Raw genomic sequence first — 25,953 nt, forward strand, 5'->3', positions numbered from 1 at the left:
AAACTCTTTTCCATTGTGATGGGTATGAACTACAGCTCATTATTTGATTGAAACAAGTCAACCTACCTTATGGATTATGAGACTTAACAATAAACCATTATTAGGATTAATCTCAGTCTAAGGCTTAGCTGTGATGCTCAGGTGTAGTTAATCAAGTATTAAAGTGAAACTGTAATCTCCTTGTTGCCAAGCCAAGAAGAATGGGAAAGTGAATGGAAAGAAGCTTGTTTCAGTTAGGCTACAGTGTAGATTGAACTTTCTTGTGACATCAAAACTGAGCTAATGTTGGAATTAACTATAGAAGCGAGAGAAAAAGTTATGCAAGTATGTAATTATAGTGGATCTCAGTTACAGTGAAGCTTTTTATTATATTTTAATGTTCTTATCTGTCTATCATCTATCTATCTATCTATCTATCTATCTATCTATCTATCTATCTATCACCTATCTATCCATCCGATGGTGTTGTTTCCCATGAAACAGCTAGATTATGCTAAATAATAGCAGCTTTGTGCAGCTATCCCTTATCTATCTACTCTGCTATCTATATTGAAGGCACGATGTTCTGTTTTTTCTAAGTAATAAATCATCCTTGATATATAGTCTTTAATATAAGGTTCATGTAATAGAACTATATCATCTAAACTCCAATATCAGCTGCTATTAATCATGCCCATCAGCTGTTTTGTATAGTAGCTTATAAAATTTGAGGTGAAATACAATAATATTCAGAAATCCAATTAGAATCATACTGCTTATCCAATAATAGTTGCTACTTTTTGAAGGTAGCAAACATAATATGATTCAAGCCAATCTAAACAATAATAGAAAAATGGATCTAAAGACAATACCAGATAGACTTTTAAAAATGCAAGTCTTGGATAGATACATATGGCATGTTAATTTATTTGAATGGTAGTCATCTGACTATGTGAAAAGAAATGTTAACACTTCAAATTTCCAGACAATATAATAACTAGACAGCCCTTGGCAGTTGTGTCATCATTTCAGAGATATTTCATTACCTAAACAGAAAACCAGAATGACCATAGATTGGCAAAAAAAACCAACAACAGTGGGAGCGTGAAAGACTTTTCATTTCCTTCTGGCTTCCCCATTGAGTTTCCTTGTGGGATTCTGGCCGGGAGCATTGGAAATCTTCTCTCCCCTCCACTCCTCTCCCTTCTCCTCCCCCTTTATCTTCCCACAGATAAATGATTGCTGCTGCTTGGGGCAGAGTAAGGGATTATGAGAGTAGCTGGGAAATTGTCATGGAACATTAAAAATGAAGATCACATGACTGTAACAGCAGCATAACTGCAGCCAGTAACACTGAAGCACCCACATTTCCCCCAAATTTCATTGAGTTATGGATCTTGATTTTTGGATACATTCTGTAAGTTAGCCCATTTCAAATACCATGATTCAAAAATTGTAGCCGTACGATGTACTAGTTAAAGGTTGTGACAGTGTTTTAATAGTATATGGGCAAATGGCGCAGTGGTTAGAGTGCAGTACTGCAAGCTACTTCTGCTGCAGCCAGCTGCCTGCAATTTGGCACATCGAATCTCGCCAGGCTCAAGGTTGACTCAACCTTCCATCCTTCCAACGTGGGTAAAATGAGGACCCAGATTGTTGGGGGCAATAGGTAAACCACTTAGAGAGGGCTGTAAAGCACTATAAAGCGGTATATAAGTCTTAAGTACTATTGCTATAATGTAATGTAATATCCCAAAGATGCTTTTGTGAAAAGGCAACTGGAACTTTCCTAGAAGATATTTTGCTTCTCACCCAAGAAGCTTATTCAGTTCTGGCTGAAAGCTAAAGGATAGAAAGATTTATATTCCGTGCAAGTCGTCTAGTTATTAGCACTCTTTCTGAGAGTTATTGAAACACAGATAAACCTCCAAGTGGCCTCAACAACTCTCAGAAAGAGTGCTAATGACCAGATGACTGCAAGAAATATAAATTCTTCCATCCACCATCATTCAGCCAAAACTGAAGAAGCTTCTTGGATGAGAAGCGAAATGTCTTCAGGGAAAAACAAATTCCAGTTGCCTTTTGACAAAAGCATCTTTGGGGCAACCATGACCTGGATGACTGAGAATCTTCATAGAGTAATGTAATATAATCAGAGATACCCAACTTCTTCTATACAAAGCGCTATTTTTAGCTTTTAAGGGCTGCATTGTACAAATAATGGGTAGAGCCAAAAGAAAAGCTGAATATGATTTCATTTACATTTTATGAAGATAGCTGTATTCCATTTCCTACTCCCAGATTTCAGATAGCTGTTTTTTCAGATTTGAATTACACAGAAACAACTTAGTTTGTGTCTTTTGCACTTCTCAGAAGTACATTTTCTTTCACAACTAAGTGGGTGTCACATTCCAATAGAAAGAGTCTTCTAGTCTATTTACGATACACATGTTTATGATGCTATTTATTTAGTCTGGCCTATGAATGATGTACCAAGTGAAAGAATGATCAAAGTATACATGCAACACATCTACTATGGTTGCATTTTTGTGGGTGTCCCAAATGTTGTGGCTCTGGCTGTAGAGCAGTGCTTCCCAAACCCGGATAAAATTACCCTAAATTGGGTAAATGTAGTTTTTCTTTGGGTAATGACCCACAAATCCATTAACAATCACAAAAGGGGCATTTAAATGGGTTTCTGTAGATTTCCATGTGTATTAAAATATATTCAAAAATATCCCGAAGTATTCCTAACTAAACAAAAATCAATACAATTACCAACAGTAATTTGTTCAAAAGACATAAAGATCATTCAGTAATATTGTTTTTATAATACAGTAATTCTCCAGTTATGACAGTTTCTTCTGTGACCATTCAAGTTATGAAGGGGCTGAAGGAAGGACCTTACAACTGGTCCTTGCAGTTTGATAAGACTTTATGATGAGTGGTTTGGGGTAGGTAATGAAGGAAAAAGTTTAGGAAACACTGCTATTGACTTGAAATTTTAGGACTGAACTGGTCTGTGCTTTTGATTAAATTTTTCATATTCGTCCAGATAACAATCTTTCATAATGAAAAATGATTCCAGAGGTGTTATTCACTGTCATTAAATTTGTTTCTGAGCCCACAAAATAAGATATTTCTGGCTGCCTATATTCTTTTGACAAGCAAAGCAAAAAAGAAAAAGAAAGAAAGAAAAAACAAACCAATTCTTCTAGCTTTCTATTTTAGTCAGGGAGACTATATTTATGGGTTTCACTTGATAGCACATTTTGATAGGAGTCATGTAATGAATATTTGGTTTTGTTTTCAGTTTTGAGATAACATGTGTCATAACTTTCTTGCTTCCCCCCCAACCTCTATAAAAATAAAAATAGGGCAATGAGACATAGAGCTGGTGCAAAATATTTTTCTGCTGTATAAAAAAGAGGGCTCTTCTAGATGACCAGACTGAGCCCAAAGGTGGGGTCAATTGTGCCATCATTTTGGAGTCGCTACATTCCCACAAGAGACCTAAGTCCAACCCCCAGTGAATTCCATTGGCTCTAATCTAGCTCCAATTTGCCTTGACTGTTAGTAGATCAGACTCTTTTGTGTAGCAATAAGCACTTACTTATATGCCGCTTTTACAGCCCTATCTAAGCGGTCTACAAAGTCAGCATATTGCCCCCCAACAATCTGGGTCCTCATTTTATCGACCTTGGAAGGATGGAAGGCTGAGTCAACCTTGAGCCGGTGAGAATCAGACTGCTGGCAGCAGATGTAGCCTGCAGTACTGCATTCTAACACGGCTAGGTAGGTAACATAGGTAGCATAAAATAAATTCAGCGTACTTTTGAACTCAGTCCTGGTACCTTGTTTCTTAGGAGCCTAATCCTATACCTATGGTGGATTTTGCAAAAATAAAATAAAATAAATTAAGAGCAAATGAGAAATACAAAAATAGCAGAGATTGGCTATTAGAAGAAATAGCTGTCTAAATACTGCTCAGTATCATATATATATTCTACAATGGGGCAAATAAATGTCCATTGTCTTTATTTTGCTTTTTCTTCAGCTTGTGTATACAAACAAGCAGAACAATATGGTTAAATGGGCTATTGCCATTTGAGAATATGTGTCATGTTCCAGAAAAATCCAACTCCAACTAGAAACTCAGAGACAGCATTTTCTCAAAGTTTCTTTTTCTTAGAATAGGTATACTGGCACATCTGGGAAAACCCGAATCGGAGAGTTCCGTGTTTTCCCTTAGTAATTCAAAATTCAAAACCCAACCCCTGCACCCATCAGTCCATCACATGGTCCAATCACCAACCATCCCAACTTGGGACATCCCTTCAACCACTCCTCCTCCAGGTGCAGGAATAACATGACCTTGACTGAAAAGAAGAATGCTGTTGTGTCTAACTACCAACACTCTAAAATTCCCCACCACCACCCCTTTCCCAGGCACAGGAATGTGGCACCGTGGAAGCTTCTGGTTCTAATATGGCTTCCAGAGCTGACAACATGCGTCAGAAAGACAGTTAGGGGTTTAGGAAAAAAAATACATTTTTGTATTTTAGCTATTTTATTCATAAAGAAAAAGCTGTAGCTTAGCCCCACCCATTTTTTTTATTGATCTTAGATTTGAAAGGGATCTTTGAGGTCTTCTAGTCTACCACCCCCCACCCCACCCCCGCCCAATCCAACCTATATTTTTTTTCTCATAGCTGCTCTGGATGAGGAAAGGAAATGTAGCACCCTTTCAATCCCTCTTATGCCCTGAAATATACAGGTTGAGAACCTTTCCTTTCTCAATCTGTCTTCCAATCAATACATTGATCGTTTTTTACTGGAACTGTCTTCATTTTTAACCAAAGAAGTTGATTACATATGATCAATGCCATTTCTTCCCGTCTAACACTGAACTGGATTAGGGCCAAAATATTCTTTCTCTCTTTGGATCAAGTCACATACACAATTTAAGCTATCCTCTATAAAATGCTATAATCATTTTATTATCTTGACAAAATCTGTGCATTGTTCTCTAATTTTTTTTTTTTAAAAAAACCCTAACAGAAAAAGTGGATAATTGATGCTGTGAATAATGAAAGTATGTATGGCTGTTGCTGAATTGATTTTTTAAACGTTTTAACTGATACTAGCATTTCCTTTAGCCTTCCTACATCCTGATTGTTTCAGCAGATTTTTAGGTTCTAAAAAATAGGTACTAAAACCTTGTATTTGGGAGAAGTTCAAACATTCTGTAAATTTATAAATTAGCTGACCTTTTGCTGCTGAACAAAGCAGGAGAAAACATGGGGATTTATGGTTTATGGTTTTATGTTAATTAAAGTGTTGGCATTTTTGTCTCCAAAGCAGAATTGTTTTTTCCCTCCTGAATGCAGAAAGGCATTTTCCAGTTGTGTGATAGTCTAATATTTGCTGGGAGCACATTTGTTGAAATTGACAAAGACTAAAGCCACTTTAGGAATTAGTTGATCATGACTTTGCTGTTCTGTGAATGACACTATTTACAGGAAAAAGCCATGCAGAGGAAAAATAACAAAAGCTGTAATGTTCTAAGTGTGAGAGGTTTTTTTAGGGTGTCATAAAACCCAAAATGGAACCTATTTTCTTGAATCTAATATTGAATTGGGAGTCCTCTGAACAGTTAGGCCCTTTGCCTAATAGTCGGGACTTCATTTGAATAATTCATTTGAATAATAATAATTGAGTTCTCATATCAAATGACCTAAGTGCCAGTGCTCACTGTAACAGCATTGCCAAAAAGGCATTAAGAGTTGTAAATCTAATCTTACGAAGCTTCTCCTCCGGAAATATTGAATTACTAACTAGAGCATACAAAACTTTTGCCAGACCAATACTCAAATACAGCTCATCAGTCTGGAATCCGCATTGCATATTGGACATTAATACAATCAAGCGAGTCCAGAAGTATTTCACAAGAAGAGTGCTACACTCCTCTGCTCACAACAGAATACCCTATTATCACCAGGCTTGAGATTTTGGGCTTGGACAATCTTGAATTATGCTGCCTACAGTTGGACTTCAGTGTAGTACACAAAATTATCTGCTACAATGTCTTACCAGTCAATGACTACTTCAGCTTCAACCTCAACAATACAAGAGCACACAATAGATACAAACTTAATGTTAACTGCTCCAAACTGGATTGCAGAAAGTACAACTTCAGCAACAGAGTGATCAATGCCTGGAATGTACTACCTGACTCTGTTGTTACATCCTCAAACCCCCACTCCTTTCACCTCAATCCACTATTGACCTCATCCCATTCCTAAGAGGTCTGTAAGGGGTGTGCATAAGTGCACCATCGTGCCTACCCTCCCTACCCTATTGTCCCCATTTATTCGTACCTATTTCCTGTATTCTTACTCATGTTTATACTTATACCTATTATCTTGTAAGCAAATCAAATAAATAAATAAAAATAAAATTGATTTAAACACTGCAAGTCTTCTAGTTACAGAACTATGTGAATTGAGATATTTGTGCTCTTTCATCATGGCTGCACATATATCTAGTCCTTAATTTACACACAATTGGGACCAGTATTTCTATTGTTAAGCAAGGCAGTTGTTAAGTGAATCACTCCCAATTTTACAATCTTTTTTGCCACAGTTGTTTAAGTAAATCATGGCAGTTGTTAAGTGAACCATTCAGTCATTCAATGAATCCACTTCCCCCATTGACGTGGCTTGTCAGAGGCTGGCTGTGGAGATCATATGACCTTGGAATGCTGCAACCATTGTAAATACATGCCAAGGACCTGAATTTTGACCTTGTGACTATGGGAATGTGGTTATAAATATGACTACAGGTAGTCCTCCACTTACAACCACAATTGAGCTCAAAATTTATGTTGCTAAGTGAGAAATTTGTTAAGTGAGTTTGCTCCATTTTTCTTGCCATATTTTGTTAAGTGAATCCCTGTAGCTGTTAAATTAATAACCTGGCTGTTAAGTGAATCTGGATTCCCCACTGACTTTGCTTGTCAGAAGGTCGCAAAAGGTGATCACATGACCCTGGGGTACTGCAATCATCATAAATATGAGTCAGTGGTCAAGCATCCAAACATAAATCACAGACCATGCTGTATTGGTCATTTTTCAAGTCTGAAAAATGGTGGTCATAAATCACTTTTTTCAGTGCCGTTGTAACTTCGAATGGTCACTAAGCAAACTGTTGTAAGTCAAGGATGACCTGTGCTAGTTTTAAGTCACTTTTTCAGTGAATTATTTGAATTATTTCTAGATAAATGGTTGTAAGTCAAGGACTGCCTTATGTGAGGCTATCATTTCCCACCTCCATTTCGTTGACCCTTTTAGTACTGAATTTAATCTTATTGCTTTTTCCCCCATCTTCATCAAAATTAGACAAAAGGAGCCCCTATCTCTCTCTTTTTTAAATACCATGTTCCCGTTTTATGATATGAAAACGAAAGAGATGGAAATGGCGAATAAGTGACTTTATTTCAAAGAAGAGAGGAAATATTACCTCAATTAGTGTTTCTACGGAAGCTTTTCATTAGCTGAAACATCTGCAGTTGTTATAGTTGAGGTCCATCTCTCCCCCAGCTATTATTATTTCAATCTTCTCAAGGAGCTTCAAATTCCAAGTCAAATATCATCACTGATTTTTTTTTTTCAAAGCAAATGTAGAGACAGTATTAATATGACTATTGATAAGGTCTGCATAATAGAGTCATGCATCCTGGAAAAGCCTAGAGCATCCTTCAGAATAACAGAATAGGAAGGGACTTTGGAGGTGGTCTAGTCCATCCCACTACTCAAGCTGGAGACTCTATACCATTCCAGACAAGTCATTGGCCAATTTCTTCTTTAAAACCTCCAGTGATGGAGCCACACAAACTTCTGAAGAAAAGCCATTCCACTGGTTAATTGTTCTCACTTAGGAAATTTCTCTTTTGTTCTAGGTTGCTTCTCTCCTTCATTAATTTCTATTCATTGTTTCTTGACTTGCCTTCTAGGGCTCTGGAAAATAGATTGACTCCCTCTTTTTTGTGGCAGTCCCTCAAATATTGGAACACTACTATCATGTCATCCCTAGTCCTTCTTTTTACTAGACTAGACAAACCCAATTCCTGCACAACCATTCCTCATACATTAATCATCTAATCATCTTTGTTGCTCTTCTCTGCACTAGTTTCAGAGTCTCTACATCAACCTTTTACCATCTTGACACTTCAACCTGCACTGCAAATGTTATTCCCAGAATTATCCACCTACATGAGCTTTTCTAGGCCATCCAGAAAGCTCCAAGTTTCAGAAAGTTGACTGTACAGTCAAAATGATATTAGCTATTTAGATATTTTAAAATAAATTATAGCAAAGGTGGGGAACCTGGTCTCTTACATGCAATAGATCTGGTCAACATGGCCAGTGGTGAAGATTGTTTGGGGGTGTAGTTCGGTAGCACCTAAAGAGCCACAGATTCCCCATCCTTGTTTTATTTTTGTCCACTGCTTTCTCCTTCTTGTGCTCTGGCTACTAATACAAGAAATAGCATCTGTGGGTGGACTGAAAGGGTAAGAATCAAATGTGAGAGGAATGTCTGTTTACTGGCAACAGCAACAGCAGCAAATGTCTTTCTCTCTGTTTGAGTTCTTTCTCTCGGCAGTGTTAATGGACATTTCTCCTGTCCTTGAATTGGCAGATAAGTAGGCCACCCTAAATTGCTTTCCTTCTTTGCCGAGCTCTATTGTCCTTGAATAGCAAAGCCTGGCAGAAGTGTTCTCCTGATATATTAGGAGCGCAGAAGATAAAAGGATGTTCCACTCAGCCAGTACTTTTGGAACTGAATTTGAAATGGGGCAAATAACACTGGCTTGGAAACATTTCTCCAGCCTAAATTTTGATTCAGCCTGATTTTGAATGCTCTTTAGTGCTTGTGATAATAATTCTTAGCAAAAGACAATAGTAGTTGTGTTGTGCTCTGTACTCTGGACTGCGTAGCTGACTCTGAGGAAGTATTTTGATTTTTTTTAATGTGGACCTCTAAAATAACTTCTCATTTCCATTCATCTGGTCCAAGAATAACAGAATAACAGAGTTGGAAGGGACTTTGGAGGTCTTCTAGTCTAACCTCTCTGCCCAAGCAGGAGACCCTACAACAAGGGTCTTCAAACTTGGCAAGTTTAAGACTTGTGGACTTCAACTTCCAGAATTCCTGAGTGAACATGACTTGAGGAGGAATTCTGGGAGCTGAAGTCCAGAAATCTTAAAGCTGTCAAGTTTGAAGATTCCTGCTCTATACCAACCATTTGGGGTTGATTTAGATTGAATGATACCAACTTAGGAAAAAAAAAACCTATGAAAGAAGTATTCCACAGTTGTTGCTCTGCCAGTTGTTTTTCATTATAGGAGCTTAACTGTATATTTATGAAAAAGAAACTTGTAAATATAAAGTGAAGTCCATCATCTGGCTGCTGTTAACATATGAAATAAACAATAGTGAAATTATCTCAAAATGCTCATGCTTGTTTGCTTCTAATTATTCTGTTCTACCAAGGTCCCAGATGTTAGCCTGTCATTACCCATGAAAACTTTATTAATTTCCAGTATCTTCTTGTTACAGGTTTAGCATCCATTTGTGGAAAGAATTTATTTTATTTTATTTTTATTTCATTTATTTATCAAATTGCTATGCCTATCACGCTTGCGTGATACTATAATCCTCCTATGAAAACAATGCAGAGTATATATTGAGGGAGTCTGGATTGAAAGAAAACAGGTGTGGTTTTAAAACTGGAGGAAGAAACAAAGTAATCTGAACTATGCTGATGACATTAATTTTTCATCTGAATATGCAGATGATTTGCAATAAAAGTCAATAACTTTCTAGTAATAAAAGTGGAAGAACAGGATTCATATTAAATATAAAAAAGACCGTACTAACAACAATACTACAACAACCAACTTTAGAATGGACAATGGGCATCCTGAAGTGAAGATCAATACCTTTTAGTGTCAACTATCAACAGAAAAAGAACTAGCAGTCAAGAATTAAACAGCAGACAAGCCCTAGGTAGAACAGCAGTAAACCCTTGGGGGGAAAATATTGAAGTGTTGTGGCATGTTTATACCAAAAAGGTCAGGCTCATGCAGACAATGGTTTTCCTTGTGACACTCTGGAAATAAAAAGTTAGACTTTGAGAAAGTAGGATAAAAAAATTACGGTACTATTGCTTTGGAATTTTGGTATGGTGAATGGACTCGGTTATAGCAGCAGTATAACCCTGTTGAAAACTAAAAGACCCATTGGGAGCAGCTCCTCCCGGAGAAAATCTCTCCATGTTGATTTAAGTCCACATTGCTGGGGCTCATGCTCCATTGAGCTAAGAATCAACATTGACTTGATGACACATCTTCACCAATGAAAGATATTTTTGCATGATTTGTATTCTAGTCCAGCATTGTTAAATAATGCTGTCTGCAGCATTTTTGAAAGTTAGGAGAATGCCTTTTCCTTTCTTTTTGGAGCACCAGACAGATTGCTTGAGAACAACAGATTTAGATAAACTATTGAATCTCTCAAGCAGAGTCCTCTCTCCTTCCCTCCCCCTCCTCCCTCCCTCCCTCCAGTTTGGACTAAGATTCTCTGGGTAGTTTGTGTTGCCTGGTTTAATTTTTTTTAAAAAAAGGAAAACAAAGAGTTGAAAAGCAGGGAAATGGGATTTTGTGAATATTTCATAGACTATCCAACAGAAGGGAACCGAAGCTTTTGCCAACAGGTACACCCTTTTTTTGAACTACTATCATCTGGCAGATGGTACAAAATAATAAAAACAAGGACAAATAGGCTGAAAAACAGCTTCTGTCCCAGGGCAGTAGCTCTTTTGAATTCTACTGTATAGTGCAGTGTTGGTGCGGTGTCGGGGGTTTTCGGTTCAATGTGTGGAGTGTGAAGGAGGTGTGTTTGTGTTTATTTTTATGTTCATGATGTGCACTGAAGATGGTGTTTGATTTCATTGTATGAGGTACAATGTCAATAAAGTAGACTAAAAGGCACAAAACATCCATGCATCTCTCCCTCCACCCATTCACCCAGCCAGGAATCTAATACTGTCCCAGTAGACATTCAATAGAAGAATTTAATTATTTAGCCTTTTCCAAAGGTAGGAGAGGTTGTTTTGAGTATGTTAACTGTGTGATTTAATCAATAGGTAAACTGAGTAAATTATTCAAAGAGCTGTCTTTGCTATCCACTCCCTGTTATTTGACTTTCAGGAATCAAGGGAAGAAAGAGGAAGCAGTTCTCCTCCTGAGAAGTTCCATTCAGTATGGACCAGATTTTGCCGATGCCTATTCTAGTCTCGCTTCACTCTTGGCTGAACAGGTAACTGAAAAGATTCAGAGTCATCTTTTCCCAGACTGAACCTTCCTGATATGCTGGACTTCTATTTTCATGATTTCCATCACATTGTCTAGACTCTAGAACTTAGGGGGGCAGGCAGGGGTGGGATTCTACCAGTTCGCACCTATTTGTTAGAATCGGTTGTTAACATTCTAAGCAGTTCAGAGAACCTGTTGTTAGAAGAAATTACTGGCCTAATCCTGTAAGGAAGGCAGGAAGAAAACATTCTGGTGTTGCTTATAGAAACCGCCTCTCTGTTAACCCTTTTTGTATTCTTGGCAGGACTAGACTTCCTGTCTCAGGAACGTCTCTGGAGTTTTTTCCCCTCCTTTGCTGGTACTTTACTTGTGTGGAGTGACTATTTAAAGTTACAATGGCGCTGAAAAAAGTGACTTATGACCATTTTTCACACTTACGACTGTTACCGCATCCCCACAGTCATGAGAGGTCAGGCGAGGAGATGCGTGCCTCGATGTGAGTGATATTGAGTTGGCTACACCCAGCCAATAACATGACCACCAAGTGATGTACACTCAGTCACATAACCAACAAGCCACGCCCACCACCTAAGATCCTTCCAGATCCTACCCTTTTATTCTTTTTCTCTCCTTTCCTGTTTTCAAAAACTTTTAATTATCCAGAAATCTTTATTATCTCTTTGACTTTTTATTTTCAGCATTAAATGCCTATTGATGTCAAAGTGGATTTTTTTCCAATTTCTTGCTTAAGTCTCTTAGCTGTCAGTATAGGAAAAGGAGAAAACCAAATCTTTTCCCTTTTCTCTCTCCTTCGCAGCTTAAAAATCTTAGGGAACAATGTTATTGTTTTTTAACAGTTTCAATTCCAGGGTACCTTATTTGTTGCTTTTGCTGTTTGACCCGGTAAACCAAAACTCTCTCTTCTTATCTTCCTCCTGCACATTCTTTTCCGGTCGAGTTCTTCTTTGTGGTGGCCATTTCTGACCACCGCTGCAGCCATCTTCGGGAAGGGGAGTAATGGCCAGCTGGGGAGGAGAGATGTGGCTCTCCTCAACCCTGCAGGCAGTCTCCCCCTTCTTCACCACCTTTATGGGGTGGCTTAGCCCTGAAACCAGCCAGCTCGGGCCACTCCAGCGGCGAGCACGGATGGAAGCCTCGCAGAGATGAGGTTTCGGTCTGTCGCTGAAGAAGCTCAAACCGGAAGTCCTAGATTTATTCTTAAGGAGAAAAACAGGAGGGATTTTTTAAAAAAAGTTTCACAGACATCCCTATATAGTATGTTTTCCTAATCCATCTAAGAATCTATAGAATATAGAATAACAGAATTGAAAGGGACCTTGGAGGTCTTTTAGTCCAACACTCTGCTCAGGCAGGAAACCCTATACCACTTTTTGGGCTCCTGGGCCAAAAATTGTGCGTGCATCAGCGTGCACACACTCGCAGAATGCAATGCATGCTCCCTTCCCCACACCCCCTGTGCATGTGCGCGCAAGTCCCCTCCCTGCCGCCACCCCCTTACCTGGAATGCAGTTCACAGCTGATTTTTCAGCTGGTTTGAAGCATTTTTCGGCCTCCCGGGCCTTGGAAAAAGCATCTGCAGGGCTTTTCAGGACGAATTATATTCCCGTTTCGTCACTTCCAGTTTTACAGTTTTGAAACACTGCTATCATGTCATCTCTAGTCCTTCTTTTCATTAAACTAGACATACCCAATTCAATCTAAAATGCAACTGATGGTCTCATGCTCCTGGAATTGTAAAAGAAGCACATGTTTAATGTTCTTTGCTCGAAAGAGTTGAGGAAGTCCATGTAATGACCTCGTCCCCCTCGTGGATGATGATTTCAAGTCAGAGCAGACTTGAAAAGAGAATAACTTTTAATATAAACTAATTACTTTGGTAAGCCCAAGCGTTAATCAGACGGTTCTGGTGTTTTAGATAATTTTGCACCTTTCATCAGGCTATTTTTTCCATGCCAGAAAATTGGCTTGTCATTCTTGTACACTTCAAAGTAACACTATAAAATTCTCCTTAAAAATGTTTACTGTCTCCTTTCTAGAGAAAAACCTGTTTCCATGGAAATGCTTAGGAGACTCAAATGTTGCAAAGGTAGCAGTTGATTTAGTTGTACGCTTGATGAAGCTCATTGATTTTGTGTCAGGTTATGTATACAGTAATCCTCCACTTACGACCCCAAATGGGATCAGAATTTCCGATGTTAAGCAAGGGAGTTTTTAACTGATTCCCCAGGGGGTGTGGAGATGTTGTATTCTGTAGTGCCTGCCCGTCTTCCTAGCACTTGTCTGTGGCACCAGCCTTGCCCACCCATAGCTCTCACCCTCAATGGCCTGCTTGACTGGAACATGGTTTCAGTGGTATAAGCAGGCACTTCTGGATTTCCACTTCTTCCTACAGTTGTGGTCATGTGAAGTCCTCACTTAACAACCCACATAGTCTTTGCTTAACAACGGCAATGGGGACTGGTGGGATTGTCATTGCTAAGTGATGCAGCCACGTGACATTGTCCTTTATGACCTCCTCCTTTAGTGATGAAAATTCTAATCCCAACTACCACTGTAACCTGAGGACTATCTGTACCCTACTGAAAGCACCTCTCTGTTCAGAAGCCTCTCTCTTCACCGGTGACCGCAGGCGCTAACAATTGAAGGCACCATCTTCAAAGCACATGCTTTGTTGTTGATAGACAGCATTTCAAAGATCACCAGTATAATGATGAAAAGCAATTGGGTGGGGGTGAGGTTGGCTCAAAAAATGCCCTTTGCTCTTTCAAAAGCATCACAAAACTGACAGCAGGCCCACAAACTGCAAAAAGCCTGAAAGGAACCAGTGGTTCCCAAACTTTTTAAGTCCACTGCCCCCTTGGTGCTACAAACTCATCATCAATGCCCCCCAGCCAGGGGCGGGATTCAAATTTCTGTGGGCATGGCCTAATTTGAGGGTGTAGTTTGCTGGTCACGTGACTGGGTGGCTGTGGTTTGGTGACTGGTAAACCAAATACAAGTGGTCCTCACTTAATGGCTGGTTGCTTAGCAAGTGTTCTAATTTATGACTGGCCTCCCCAGAACTTCTTGACCTGTTTTTGGAGTTTTGACAGCCATGCACACACATATACACATACTCCCTTCCAACCCTGCTGGAGCAGGTCACTGGACTAGAATCAGCAAAGCATCTCTGATTAGATTCTGGTAGTGAATAAAATCTAATCAGAGATGCTTTGCTGATTCTTGTTGATTTGTTTTATTTGTATTACTTTATTTTATGTTGCTGAATTGCATTGTCATGTGTGTCACTTCTTGTGCACAAGCCAGAAGCTTTTGTGATTCTTTGCAGCAAAAATTACTGACCTCTGGCTTTGCTCTACTTTTCAAACGTGCTGGCACTGCCATGTTCTAGTTGCCGGTCCCGCAGGTCCACCCCATTGAGCCTACTGCACTGGAGGGACCTGCCCAAGCAAGTCTGAGCGGAGTGGTACACCAAATCAGTGGGATGAGCCTGGGAGAGGGACAGAGAGAGAGAGAAAAGAGAGAAAGAGAGAAGGAAGAAAAGAAAGAGAAAAGGGAAAGAAAAAGGGACAAAGAAAGGGGGAGAGAGGGAGAGAGAGAGATCTGATGCATCAGATTGAAATGAGGCCTAGTTTAGAGGCCCTTTTCCACATTGAAACATCTTTGCCAGCACATTGAAACATCTTTGCCAGCATCTTTGCCAGCACATTTGGCTTCTATTAATTAAAGGTTTTGTGGACGAAACATGGCCAAGACTATCAGGAAGCTCTCACATTTTGTTGAGGCTTTAAACAGGATCCATTGGACTAGACCTCCTCCCTAAAAAATTACTTTTCCCCAGTGTATTACAGTGCCAATTCTGAAGAAGGCAAAACCAAAATGTACTGGTAAATTACAAGGAGAACACACACACACACACACACACACACACACACACACACACACACACACACACTAACCCTTCTAACCCTGCTGGAGCAGAGGTGATTGGAGTAGAATAGATATCTCATTATCTTTCTCCTCCCTCCCTCCCTCCTTCTTTATTTCTTTTTCTTTCTGTCCCTTCCTTCCATCCCCCCTCTTTCTTTATCCCTTTTTCTTTATTTCTTTTTCTTTCTGTCCCTTCCTTCCATTCCTCCCCTCTTTCTTTGCCCCCTTTTCTTTTTTTCCCTTTTCTCTTTCTCTTCTTTCTCTCTTTCTCTCTCTCTCTCTTTCCTCTCTCTTTCCCTTTCTCAGGCTCACCCCATTGATTTGGTGCAGCGCTCCGCTCGGACTTGCTTGGGTAGGTCCCTCCAGTGCATCAGGCTCAATGGGGTGGACCTGCTGGACCTAGAATGCGGCAGTGCCGGCACATTTGAAAAGGAGAGCAAAGCCACTCTGGCTTTGCTGCCTTTTCCCAATGCTGCATTCGGGGTGAGGCCATGCAGGATCATCCCATTAAGCTCCTTGCACCAGAACGTGCAAGTCAGTGGGGTGATCCTGCGGGGCCTCGCCTCGAACACGGCGGCGGAATTTTTTCTCACCCCTGAATTGTGCCCTGCTGCTCACCTCCAGCATCTCCCTGCCTCCTCTTAGCTCCCCCCGCCCCCACAAGGCATTCCACTACCCTCAGGGGGCAGTACAGCCCGCTTTGGGAACCATTGAGTTAGACAAAATAAAATTCTTTTGCTGGTTCAAGGTCACAGAGTTTTGCACATAATGAAATGGGAATCTTATTTTAGTGATTGGACCATGTGATGTGATGATGGCTAAGTGGGGATGGATTTGTAATTTTGATTTTTTCAAGGAAGCCCGAAACTTTCAGATTCGGGATTCCACGGATGTGCCAGTTACTATCCAAATAAAGGAACCTTTGAGAGATGTCTGTCTCAGAGTTATTGGTTGGAATGGAGGGTTGCTGGAACGCTGACAGAAGCCTTTACAGGAATTGAAGCTTTCTGCCTACTTCCAGAGCATGCATACACTCTTTCCCCGTGTTCTTTCATCTTGCCTTACCTCTCCATACTGAAAACCCAACACATCGCTTTTTCTGACCTTCCCCAACTTTAATCATCCGAAGATCTTCTTATTCTAAGAGGTAATCCCTCATTGTTCCTCTCAGAATGATGTCTCCATATAACCTGCCTCTCTTGCTTCCGTTTTTGTTTTTTCTCAATTCCTGCTGTGTGGCTCACCCTTTAATGCTTGTGCTTTATGATATAAATGTGTAATTGAAATTCTTTCTTCCCTGCACAGTTGTGGAAAAAAAACACCTTACTCTCATATATCAGTAGTTTTGTAACATTTATAATGTTTGCATGTGTGTCACATAGAAATTAATAGGAGAGAGGGGGCCAGAATTCTCTTCCAAGCAGCCAGTTAAAGACTTGAAATTGTAATAATGTTAGACTAATGATGCCTTGAGCACCAGGTTCAGGAAGCATGATCTAGATTACTGGAAGCATATGTTTATCTTAGACTACAGTTCTCTGTTGTCATCCTTTCTTTTCTACCATCAGAATTTTGTTTCCACTGCAGACATCCAGCAGATAAAATCCCACGCTTCAGATAAAATCCCACGCTTCCAGGGCAATATTTAAGCTAGGTTAAATCTTCCACTTAAAAAATTCTTTTAAGTAACATAAATCAGTAGCAAATTGGCAGGCATCATATTTAGTCCTAACAATGGATATCTTGAAACCCCATCAAGGTCCTTAGTGAACAGTAGAGAATACAATGGGGAAATAAGTTTACTTTCTGCTAAATGGGTGTTTTGTAAGCAGCCACACACTTTATGATGGTCATTTTGTGTACAGACATCTCCTGCGGCAGTTGTTTTGTGTGTGTATCCTTAATCCAAAGTCTACAATCAGTGCCCCTCTATGTTTTCTTATCTAACCCAGGGGTCTAATTCCTGTTTACCAAGCCTCGTGAAGGATTCCTTTTTTCAAAGGCTGCCCTGGATGTTAACCCTACTTGAATTTGAACGCACACATTCCCATTAGTGTCTATGATTAATTTTTTGCAAGTCCAAAGCATACATTTAACATTATTTTGTCAAATTTGGGAAATGCTTGTTTTGAAAAAGCAACTATAAATTAAACCAATTCAGAATATGTAGCTGTGTCATAGTCTTGGAGATTAACTCTTACAGAATTCTAAAAAGGCCCTTGTTCTTAACAAAAGTGAGCAGATAGCTATAATTCTATACAAATTTACCTGCCGTTAAGTCCCACAGAACTAAATTGGGTTCACTACAGATAGAGATGGGATTGCCTTTTGAAAGGTGCAAATTACTGTAATTGACTCCACATGGGGTTTTGAAGATTACTTAGAAGCTAGACATGTCTAGAATGCAGTGGTCTGTTTATTGGCTGTATACCCTGACACATTACTATAGCACATTATAGTGATGGCTCAATGATTAAAGACTGAGCTTGTCATCTGGAAAGCTGACAAGCCTGGGTTTGAGACCCAAGTGCCATGCAGTGGAGTGAGCTCCAGTTACTTGCTCCAGCTCCTGCCAACTGCTGCTAGCAGTTTGAAAGCATGCAAATATGAGTAGATAAATAGGTACCACTTTGGTGGGAAGGTAACAGTGATCTGTGCACTTCAGCATATAGTCATGTTGGCCACATAACTACCAAAGTGTTTTCAGACAATGCTGGCTCCCTCGGCTAAGAAACAGAGATGAGCACTGCCCCCTAAAGTCAGACATGACTGGATAGGTGGAAACCTTTACCTTTATGGCATTTTATTATAGCACATTGCTTTGGCTCCTTATCACCTTCTGGGTACAATTCAAATACAGTATATTTTCAATAATTTCCAATAATCAGTTGTATTTATACTGATAGTCAACAACTGTAATGAACCCTGCCTGTTACAGTCATAAGTTGTGACCATCATAAATTGGGTCACACACATGACTGATCGGATTTTGCAACCTTTTTCTGGTGGTGGTTAGGTGAATCCATTGTTTGCTATGGGGCATTTTTGTCAAAACCCAGAAATAAATGCTGCGTTTTGGCAAAAATGTTGTAAATCACAGTCACGTCATCAATTGACTCTTTGCCATATAGGTTTATGGCTAGAATGTGCTAGTTAAGCATTCTGTGAGTTATACCTGTACATTGGTTTTTGAAAGTCAGTGGAATAATATGAAAGTTGGAATAGAATGAAAGAAAGGCAGATTCAAGTCTGTCCTTAACCATGGATGCTCACAGATTGACTTTGGGCCAGTGTCTATGTCTTGACACTGACCTTACAGGATACTGATTGTGAGAATTTAATTAAAGGAGAGAGTAGAATATGTGCTACTTTGAGGTTCTAGAGCAGGGGTGTCAAACTTTATTTCTTTGAGGGCCGCATTAGGGTTGTATTTCACCTCAGGGTTCAGGGTGGGCATGGCCAGGGTGGCTGTGGCCAGTTCGACATCACTCGTGTCGGGGGTGCCTGGGGCGGCCGGAGCACTCTGTCAGCGAAAACAGGCTCCCGAACTCAATTTTTGGCTGCAACAGCCTCCTGCAACCCTCTGCCAGTGAAAACTGTTTCATTTTCATTTTGGCAGAGAAACTGCGGGCCAGTCCTTCGCTGTTTCTAGGTCGACTCCGCAGGCCAGATGTAAGCACCCCAGGCCTTGGGTTTGACACCCCTGTTATAGAGAAAAGGCAAGGTATCAATATGATAAATTAATAAACGAACTATTTAAACTATACATATGTGGAAGGTTCCAGTTTAGGAAAAATGGACTTAATGGTTTAATTCTGCTTTGCTTCAAAATGTAGAATGTATCACTTAATTTTTGGTTATTTTCAGGGCCTTCTTAAGCTGGGCCTGACACATAGACGGCAGTTTGCATAATTTCTAGGCCTCCCACATTACAGGGTTCAGAGTTCACTATTTAAAATTTCCCAAAGTTGTGTCTCAGGTACATATATTTAGCTATACATGTAGGTATATATTTTATTTTGTGGATGAAGGTTCATTCTCTGAGCTTGTGAACTGGTTGACACTGACACCCCCAAAACTCCGCTGAAGATTTCATCTAGCATGGTAACGAAGCACTTGGAAACCAACCCACAAGCTCGGAGAAGGAACTTTCACCCATATCCTACACCCTACAGATATTCACCACTGTATTCTAATTTATTCACTGTAACTATGTATTCATGCAGTTATTGGTTTATCAGATGTCTTAGGTGTCTTCCAGGAAGCTTACCACCTGCTTGTTTCCACTGCCATATCACATGCCTCAAGGCCTGGAGTAAAGCAATGGCAGCTAATCCGAAGGTTTGTGGTTCATGACAATATGGTCATTTAAATGGTGGCTGGCCATTGAATAACAGCATTTTTCCTTTTTTTTTGCTTTTAGGAACAGTTAAAAGAAGCCAAGGAAGTATATCAGGCTGGCATCAAGAATTGTCCTGAAAGCTCTGATCTGCATAATAACTATGGAGTTTTTTTAGTTGATACTGGTAAGTTAAAAAAAAGGCAATCTGGAAAAATTAAAATGATTGCGATCAGAGTTACTAGCCCAGCAATTTATCTCAAGGCTGTTCTGGGAAGATTCCACCCCCCTCTGCTCAATGTGCTGCATTGTGTGTTGCATAATTTTTATTATTTATTCTTATTTATTATGTGCATTGAAAAGCTGTTCTTTCTCTCTCTTTCTCAACACCCTCAACTGCCAAGCGTGGCATTAGCCCCTTTATCAGCTACGCCAAGATGAAGAGCATTAGCGCCCCCCTCTGGGCAGCTGCAGCAAAGCAAGCAAAGAGGCTGCAAAATATGGGGTCCAAATGCATCAAGAGTCCAGATGCCAAATACTGTACACAGCTGTGGCTATGATGGGTTTGGAAATCCTAGGAAAAGTCTGTATATCTGGAGGGCACCCGGGTTGTGAGAAGGCTGATTTAAGGCCCCAAAATTTACAAAAGGCAACCCTCAGCTCAATTGAAAAAAAACAGTCATTTGGATAGGAGGATCCCAAGTTAGATGTTGCTGTTATTACAGGTTCTTCCATTCAAATATTGCTAAGAGTAGAGGCAGACATTATTTATTTGCGGAATTATCTTATCTTGATGTGTCTACGCAAGTAAGTCCCAGTTGAATGGGCATACTGTAATCCTTGACTTACAACCTTAATGGAGCCTGCCCATCATCGTTGTGAGTTGTGATGGTCAAAAATCAGATCATGGAACGGGCCCGATTTTATGACCTTTTTTCCTCAGTGGTGGTTAAAGCAGACATTAAGTGGAACAATGGTTTGCCATTTTTGCCAAAGTTGACCAGAAGTAAATGGCTGTTTCCAGCAAAAATGTTATAAAACAGGATTATGTGACTATGGGCTTGGGGGTGGGCCATTGGAACTTCAGAACAGGGGTTGTAAGTTCCCTCCCACCCCAGGGAGGTTTGTTGTAACTTTGAATGGTTGCTAAGTAGTCACTTAGCATAAGTAGTCACTTAGCATAAGTAAAGAACTACCAGTATTTCCAGGAAAATCTGCACAGATTTTCCAGTCTTATTTGTCCAACTAAGTGGCAACATCTTAAGCCTGAAACCAGGCTTAATAGCCGTAACTGTGAGAGGGATCTTGGAGTCTTAGTGGACAACCAATGAAATATGAGCCAACAGGGTATGGTGGCAGCCCAAAAAGGCAATGCAATCCTAAATTGCATTAACAGAAGGATACAATCAGGATCAAGTATACCACTCTATAAGGCCTTAGTACCACACCTAGAGTACTGCATCCAGTTTTGGTCACCTCACTATAAAAAAGATGTTGAGAGACTAGGAAAAAGTGCAGAGAAGAGCAACCAGGATGATGGGGGGACTAGAGGCTAAAACATACAATGAACGATTGCAGGAACTGGGCTTGCCTAGTCTAGTGAAGAGAAGGACCAGGGGAGACATGATAGCAGTGTTCCAATATTTGAGGGGCTGCCGCAGAGAGGAGGGGGGGTCAAGCTGTTTTCCAAGGCACCCGAAGACCAGACAAGGAATGATGGATGGAAACTGATCAAGGAAAAATTCAACCTAGGAATAAAGATAAATTTTATGACAGTGAGAACAATCAACCGGTGGAACAGCTTGCCTTCAGAAGTTGTGGGAGCCTCATCATTAGAAGCTTTCAAGAAGAGACTGGAATGCCATCTGTCAGAAATGGTGTAGGGTCTCCTGCTTGGGAAGGGGTTATGACCTACAAGGTCCCTACCAACTTTGTTAATCTGTAATAATAATCTAGTTTATTTCAGCTGATCTTTGAATGGATTTGAGCAGGAGGCAAGATCAAGTTGAAGGAGGCTAAGCTTTAGTCCATGAGCCTGGGATTACTTATCCCGCTTCATATTGATACATGGTGACTTTGAAAAAATGTATGGATATTTTAAACCATGTAAACGAGCAACCAGCAAATCCACTCTCTCCTCCTTGTTATGAATCTTAAATCTAAATTGTAGTTATTTTTAACTTGGGTTTTATTTGCATTTCACATGCAGATTGCTCTACTCTGCTATTACGGGATATATATGAAAGTGTGACACACAGTAGGTTGCTGTATACAATTTATCTTTAAAAGCTGTTTGCTTTCCAGTGCTAGCAATCTGTCACTTTTCTCAAGGATGAAATTAATTGTCAACACATTGATTGTTATTTTTGCTTAATATAAGACACCGACAAATTATGCTATTTAATCAGTTCACACAGCTTGTACTTCTCTCTACTTTTTTTATAATGGATTGTGCTGCCACATATCTGTGGAAAATGTAAAAGACCAGCTCCATCTTGTGGAAAAAGAAATATCACATTTGCTATTTGGTTTGGTGTTGATTTTAGATCATGCATGCCTCTCCTCCCTTATTTAATGGGGTTACTTTATCTGGGCTGCCAAAAATTCCAGATGACTTACCACTGCCCTCTAGTGATCATCTAGACAATGGAGAGAAGGATCTCTACATTGACTACCGCGCTGATTGTACCAAAAGTAAGTCACACAACCCACAACTCCACATCCAACCCTACCGCATCCAACTCACCATCACTCAAAACTAGGCATGCACACCCCTAACTACCTCAATTTCAACCACAACTGGCCTTAAATGCAAACTACTCAATGCAAGAAGCCTTGTGAATAAAATTCCTGAATTTCTCCTCTTACTAAATATGGCTAAATTCGACATCATATTTGTCTTTGAAACATGGCTTAATGCAACTCTCCCTGACTCCATTACAACAGTAAGAGACTATCATGTTTACTGATCAGATCGTGAAATCTGTAGAGGAGGTGGTGTTGCTATCTTCTATAAAAAGTCCTTACATCTAAAAAACATCCAAGTTACCCAAGAGCTTGCTCTTCCTGAGACCATCGTCTGTGAACTGTCCTTAAATATCACATATCGATTCTTAGTATGTTACAGAGCCCCTGATTAAGACATCGAACATGTAATCAAGCTAAATTCACAACTAACATGGGCAACATCCTGCCCACACACTTTTATCTTTCTTGGTGACTTCAATCTAGCTCACATTAACTGGACCTTAAACGAATGTAAAACTGAACCCATACATGCAACCTTCTACAATGCTGCAACAAACCTGGGACTGGAACAACTAGTAACCAACAATACTAGACTTAACAACTGCCTCGATCTCATCTTCTGCAATAGTTTGAATTCAATTTATGGAATACAAATTAAAGAACCCTTTTCCAACAGTGACCACAGCATGATTGACTTTTGTCTCAACATACGTCCACACAAAAATCAACACAACGATGTGATCTCCATTTATAACTTCAAAAAAGGCAACTATGATCTTACAGACAATGATCTCTCATCCCTTGATTGGCAATTTCTATTCACTGGGTGCAATACTGTTGAAGACCATTACAACATATTTTTACTTGAAGTCAAAAGAGTCATCAAACTATATGTACTAATAACAACTCCAAAAACCAGAAAAAATAGATTACTCATAACAATAAGGAAGCTTCAATCCAAAAAGAGATCACTTTGGCGGAAAAACAAATCTGGTCACATTGCCAACTTCAAAAGCCGTTACAAAAATTTATGCCACCAGATAATGACTGAATGCACCAATTATCACATTAAACAAGAGGAAAACTTTCTACGCACCAATTCCACCTGCGCTTTCTACAATTTTGTAAACAACAAACTAAAAGACTCAAGGTCCATCCCACCCCTGAAAGGACCTAATGGTAAAGACTTCAACAACGACACCATTAAAGCCAACATCTTTAACACATTCTTTGGCTCAATATTTGTAAACAGCAATGGATCATGCCCAGTATTTCCTAGTTGAACCACAGACAACTATAATGATCTAATACATATCGATTTTAAAGTAGACAATGTTAAAAAAGCACTACACAATCCAAAACCATCTCTATCTATTGGACCAGATGGAATATGTGCCTACTTCTTTAAAAAGCTATCCACTGCCATATCCGAACCTCTAAGCATAATCTTTGAAAAATCTTTCAGGACCAGCTCCTTGCCAAAACTATGGTCATAAGCCACGGTCATCCCCATCTTCAAAAAGAGAGACCCCAGCCTAGTTGAAAATTACAGACCAATCTCTTTATGCTGTATCACCTGTAAAGTCATGGAATTAATTATTAACCAATCCATTATCCTCCACTTAGAGACAAAACAACCTACTCTCTAATAAACAATTTGGTTTCAGAAAAAAACTACCCTGCAATCTGCAACTCTTACACTGCAAAAACATATGGACTACACAACTCGATCAGGGCAAAGCAATAGACGCAATCTACATAGACTTCTGTAAAACCTCTAATTCAGTGGTACACGACAAACTACTCCTAAAACTAAAATCTTATGGTATCTCTGGACACCTGCATAACTGGATAGAAGCATTCCTGTCAAATAGACAACAAATGGTCAAAATTGAGAGCATCCTATCAAAGTCTGTACCTGTCAACAGTGGTGTCCCCAAGGCAGTGTTCTAGGACCAACTCTCTTCATACTCTACATAAATGACCTCTGTGATCATATTAAGAGCAACTGCGTTCTCTTCGCTGACAATGTAAAGCTATTCAACACCACAGACAATACTGCTACCCTTCAAAAAGACCTCAACTATGTATCAGAATGGCCAAACAAATGGCAACTTCAAATTTCAACAAATAAATGCTCTGTCCAACATATTGGCAAAAAAAATCAGAAATAAAATACAGGCTGAATAGTGCCTTTGTAACTTTGAACGGTCATGAAATGAACTGTTGTAAGTCGAGGACTACCTGTAATTGTGTAGCTTGCACATTGCAAAGTAACCCAACTGTTGGATGATCTTGGGAGTGTTTATCTGTTCATATTTTTTATGTTTGTAAATATGCCTCCCTTTGAATGAACTTGAGCTCCTCTTGAATGTTCTCTATGGCAAGGCCCCAACCTTTCCAGCTCTGTGGACCAGGTGATAGGGGGAGAGGTGGTTGTGGAGAGGAGATGGTTTTGTCCAGTAACCAGGCTGCAGCCTGGGGGTTGGGGACCCCTGCTATATGGGATTGTCCACCCTGTTTCCATATGCATTTACTTTTTTTTCAGATATTTATTTATTAAACTTGTACATCTCCTGATTCCAAATATCTCTGAAGCAGCTCATTTCAGAGATATTAACGTTGAAATGGTCTTGGATGACCTTGGGCCAGCCACCCTCTCTGAGCCCAATCCTTCTTGTGGTGGTGGAGAAACTATGAAGAGGAAAGTGTGTTGCAGATGTTCACCGCCTTGAGTCATTTGTAATCATCATCATCATCATCATCATCATCATCATCATCATCATCATCATAGGATACAAACAGACAAATACAATTTTGCAAGCCCTCTTAAGAGCAACCCTAACCCAGCCTTCTTTTTTTCCAGGATCTCCAGAAACGGCCGTCTCCCACTATCAGAAAGCCATTGAATTCAGCCCCGGTCATCATGTGGCCATGGTGAATCTGGGCAGACTCTACCGCTCCTTGGGGCAGAACAAGGATGCTGAAGTTTGGTACAAGCGGTAAGCATCTGGGCATCCGGTGTTCTTGGCAAGGCGACAAGAAATCCTTGGCTTTTAAAAGGGAAATAGTGCTAATAACTGCGTTGTTTGAAAGAGTTACACAACTTATGCTATCATTTTATGTCCATTTGGCTCCGGATGTTTATTGCAAAGGGAGAATTTGAATTTTATCTGAATTTGTTCAAAGTTTGGCAGCATAAATTCCGCGCCACACAAGTAAACATAGATGACTAAAGCTTCATTTAACTTCTTTATAAATATAATATCAGTAAATGTTACAATACCAGTTGTAGATTTCTCCAACATGGAGCAAACTCAAACAGAAGTAGACATGTTACAAGTGCAGAGCAGAACAGCAGATCAGCCAGAAAAACAGAGACAACTTCTAATTTCACTTTCCAAGTCAGCTCCCAGTGGCTGGTCTATTATATGTCTACTCACTGACTCTGTTAACTATGTCTCCACCAGTAAACGAATACTCTGACAGAATTCCAGGTTATTTTTTAATAAGGGCTGGGAGACAGGGTAGATTAGAAGAAAAGGTGAGGAACTGTTA

At 39.8% G+C, this 25,953-nt stretch overlaps 1 protein-coding gene across 2 annotated transcripts in view; it reads left to right on the plus strand.

The window, feature by feature from the left end:
• Positions 1-25,953, plus strand: part of TMTC1 (transmembrane O-mannosyltransferase targeting cadherins 1) — a 143,969-nt gene that overhangs the window by 111,677 nt on the left and 6,339 nt on the right. For both annotated transcript variants that reach the window (XM_026719721.2, XM_026719800.2), the window contains 3 exons: positions 11,253-11,361; positions 19,732-19,834; positions 25,262-25,397. In XM_026719721.2, coding sequence (XP_026575506.2) covers positions 11,253-11,361; positions 19,732-19,834; positions 25,262-25,397 — 348 coding nt within the window. The remainder of the gene's footprint in view (positions 1-11,252; positions 11,362-19,731; positions 19,835-25,261; positions 25,398-25,953) is intronic.

This window comes from Pseudonaja textilis, chromosome 5 (assembly GCF_049901715.1).
Source record: "Pseudonaja textilis isolate UNSWEBS1 chromosome 5, rPseTex1.2, whole genome shotgun sequence".
Taxonomy (NCBI): domain Eukaryota; kingdom Metazoa; phylum Chordata; class Lepidosauria; order Squamata; family Elapidae; genus Pseudonaja; species Pseudonaja textilis.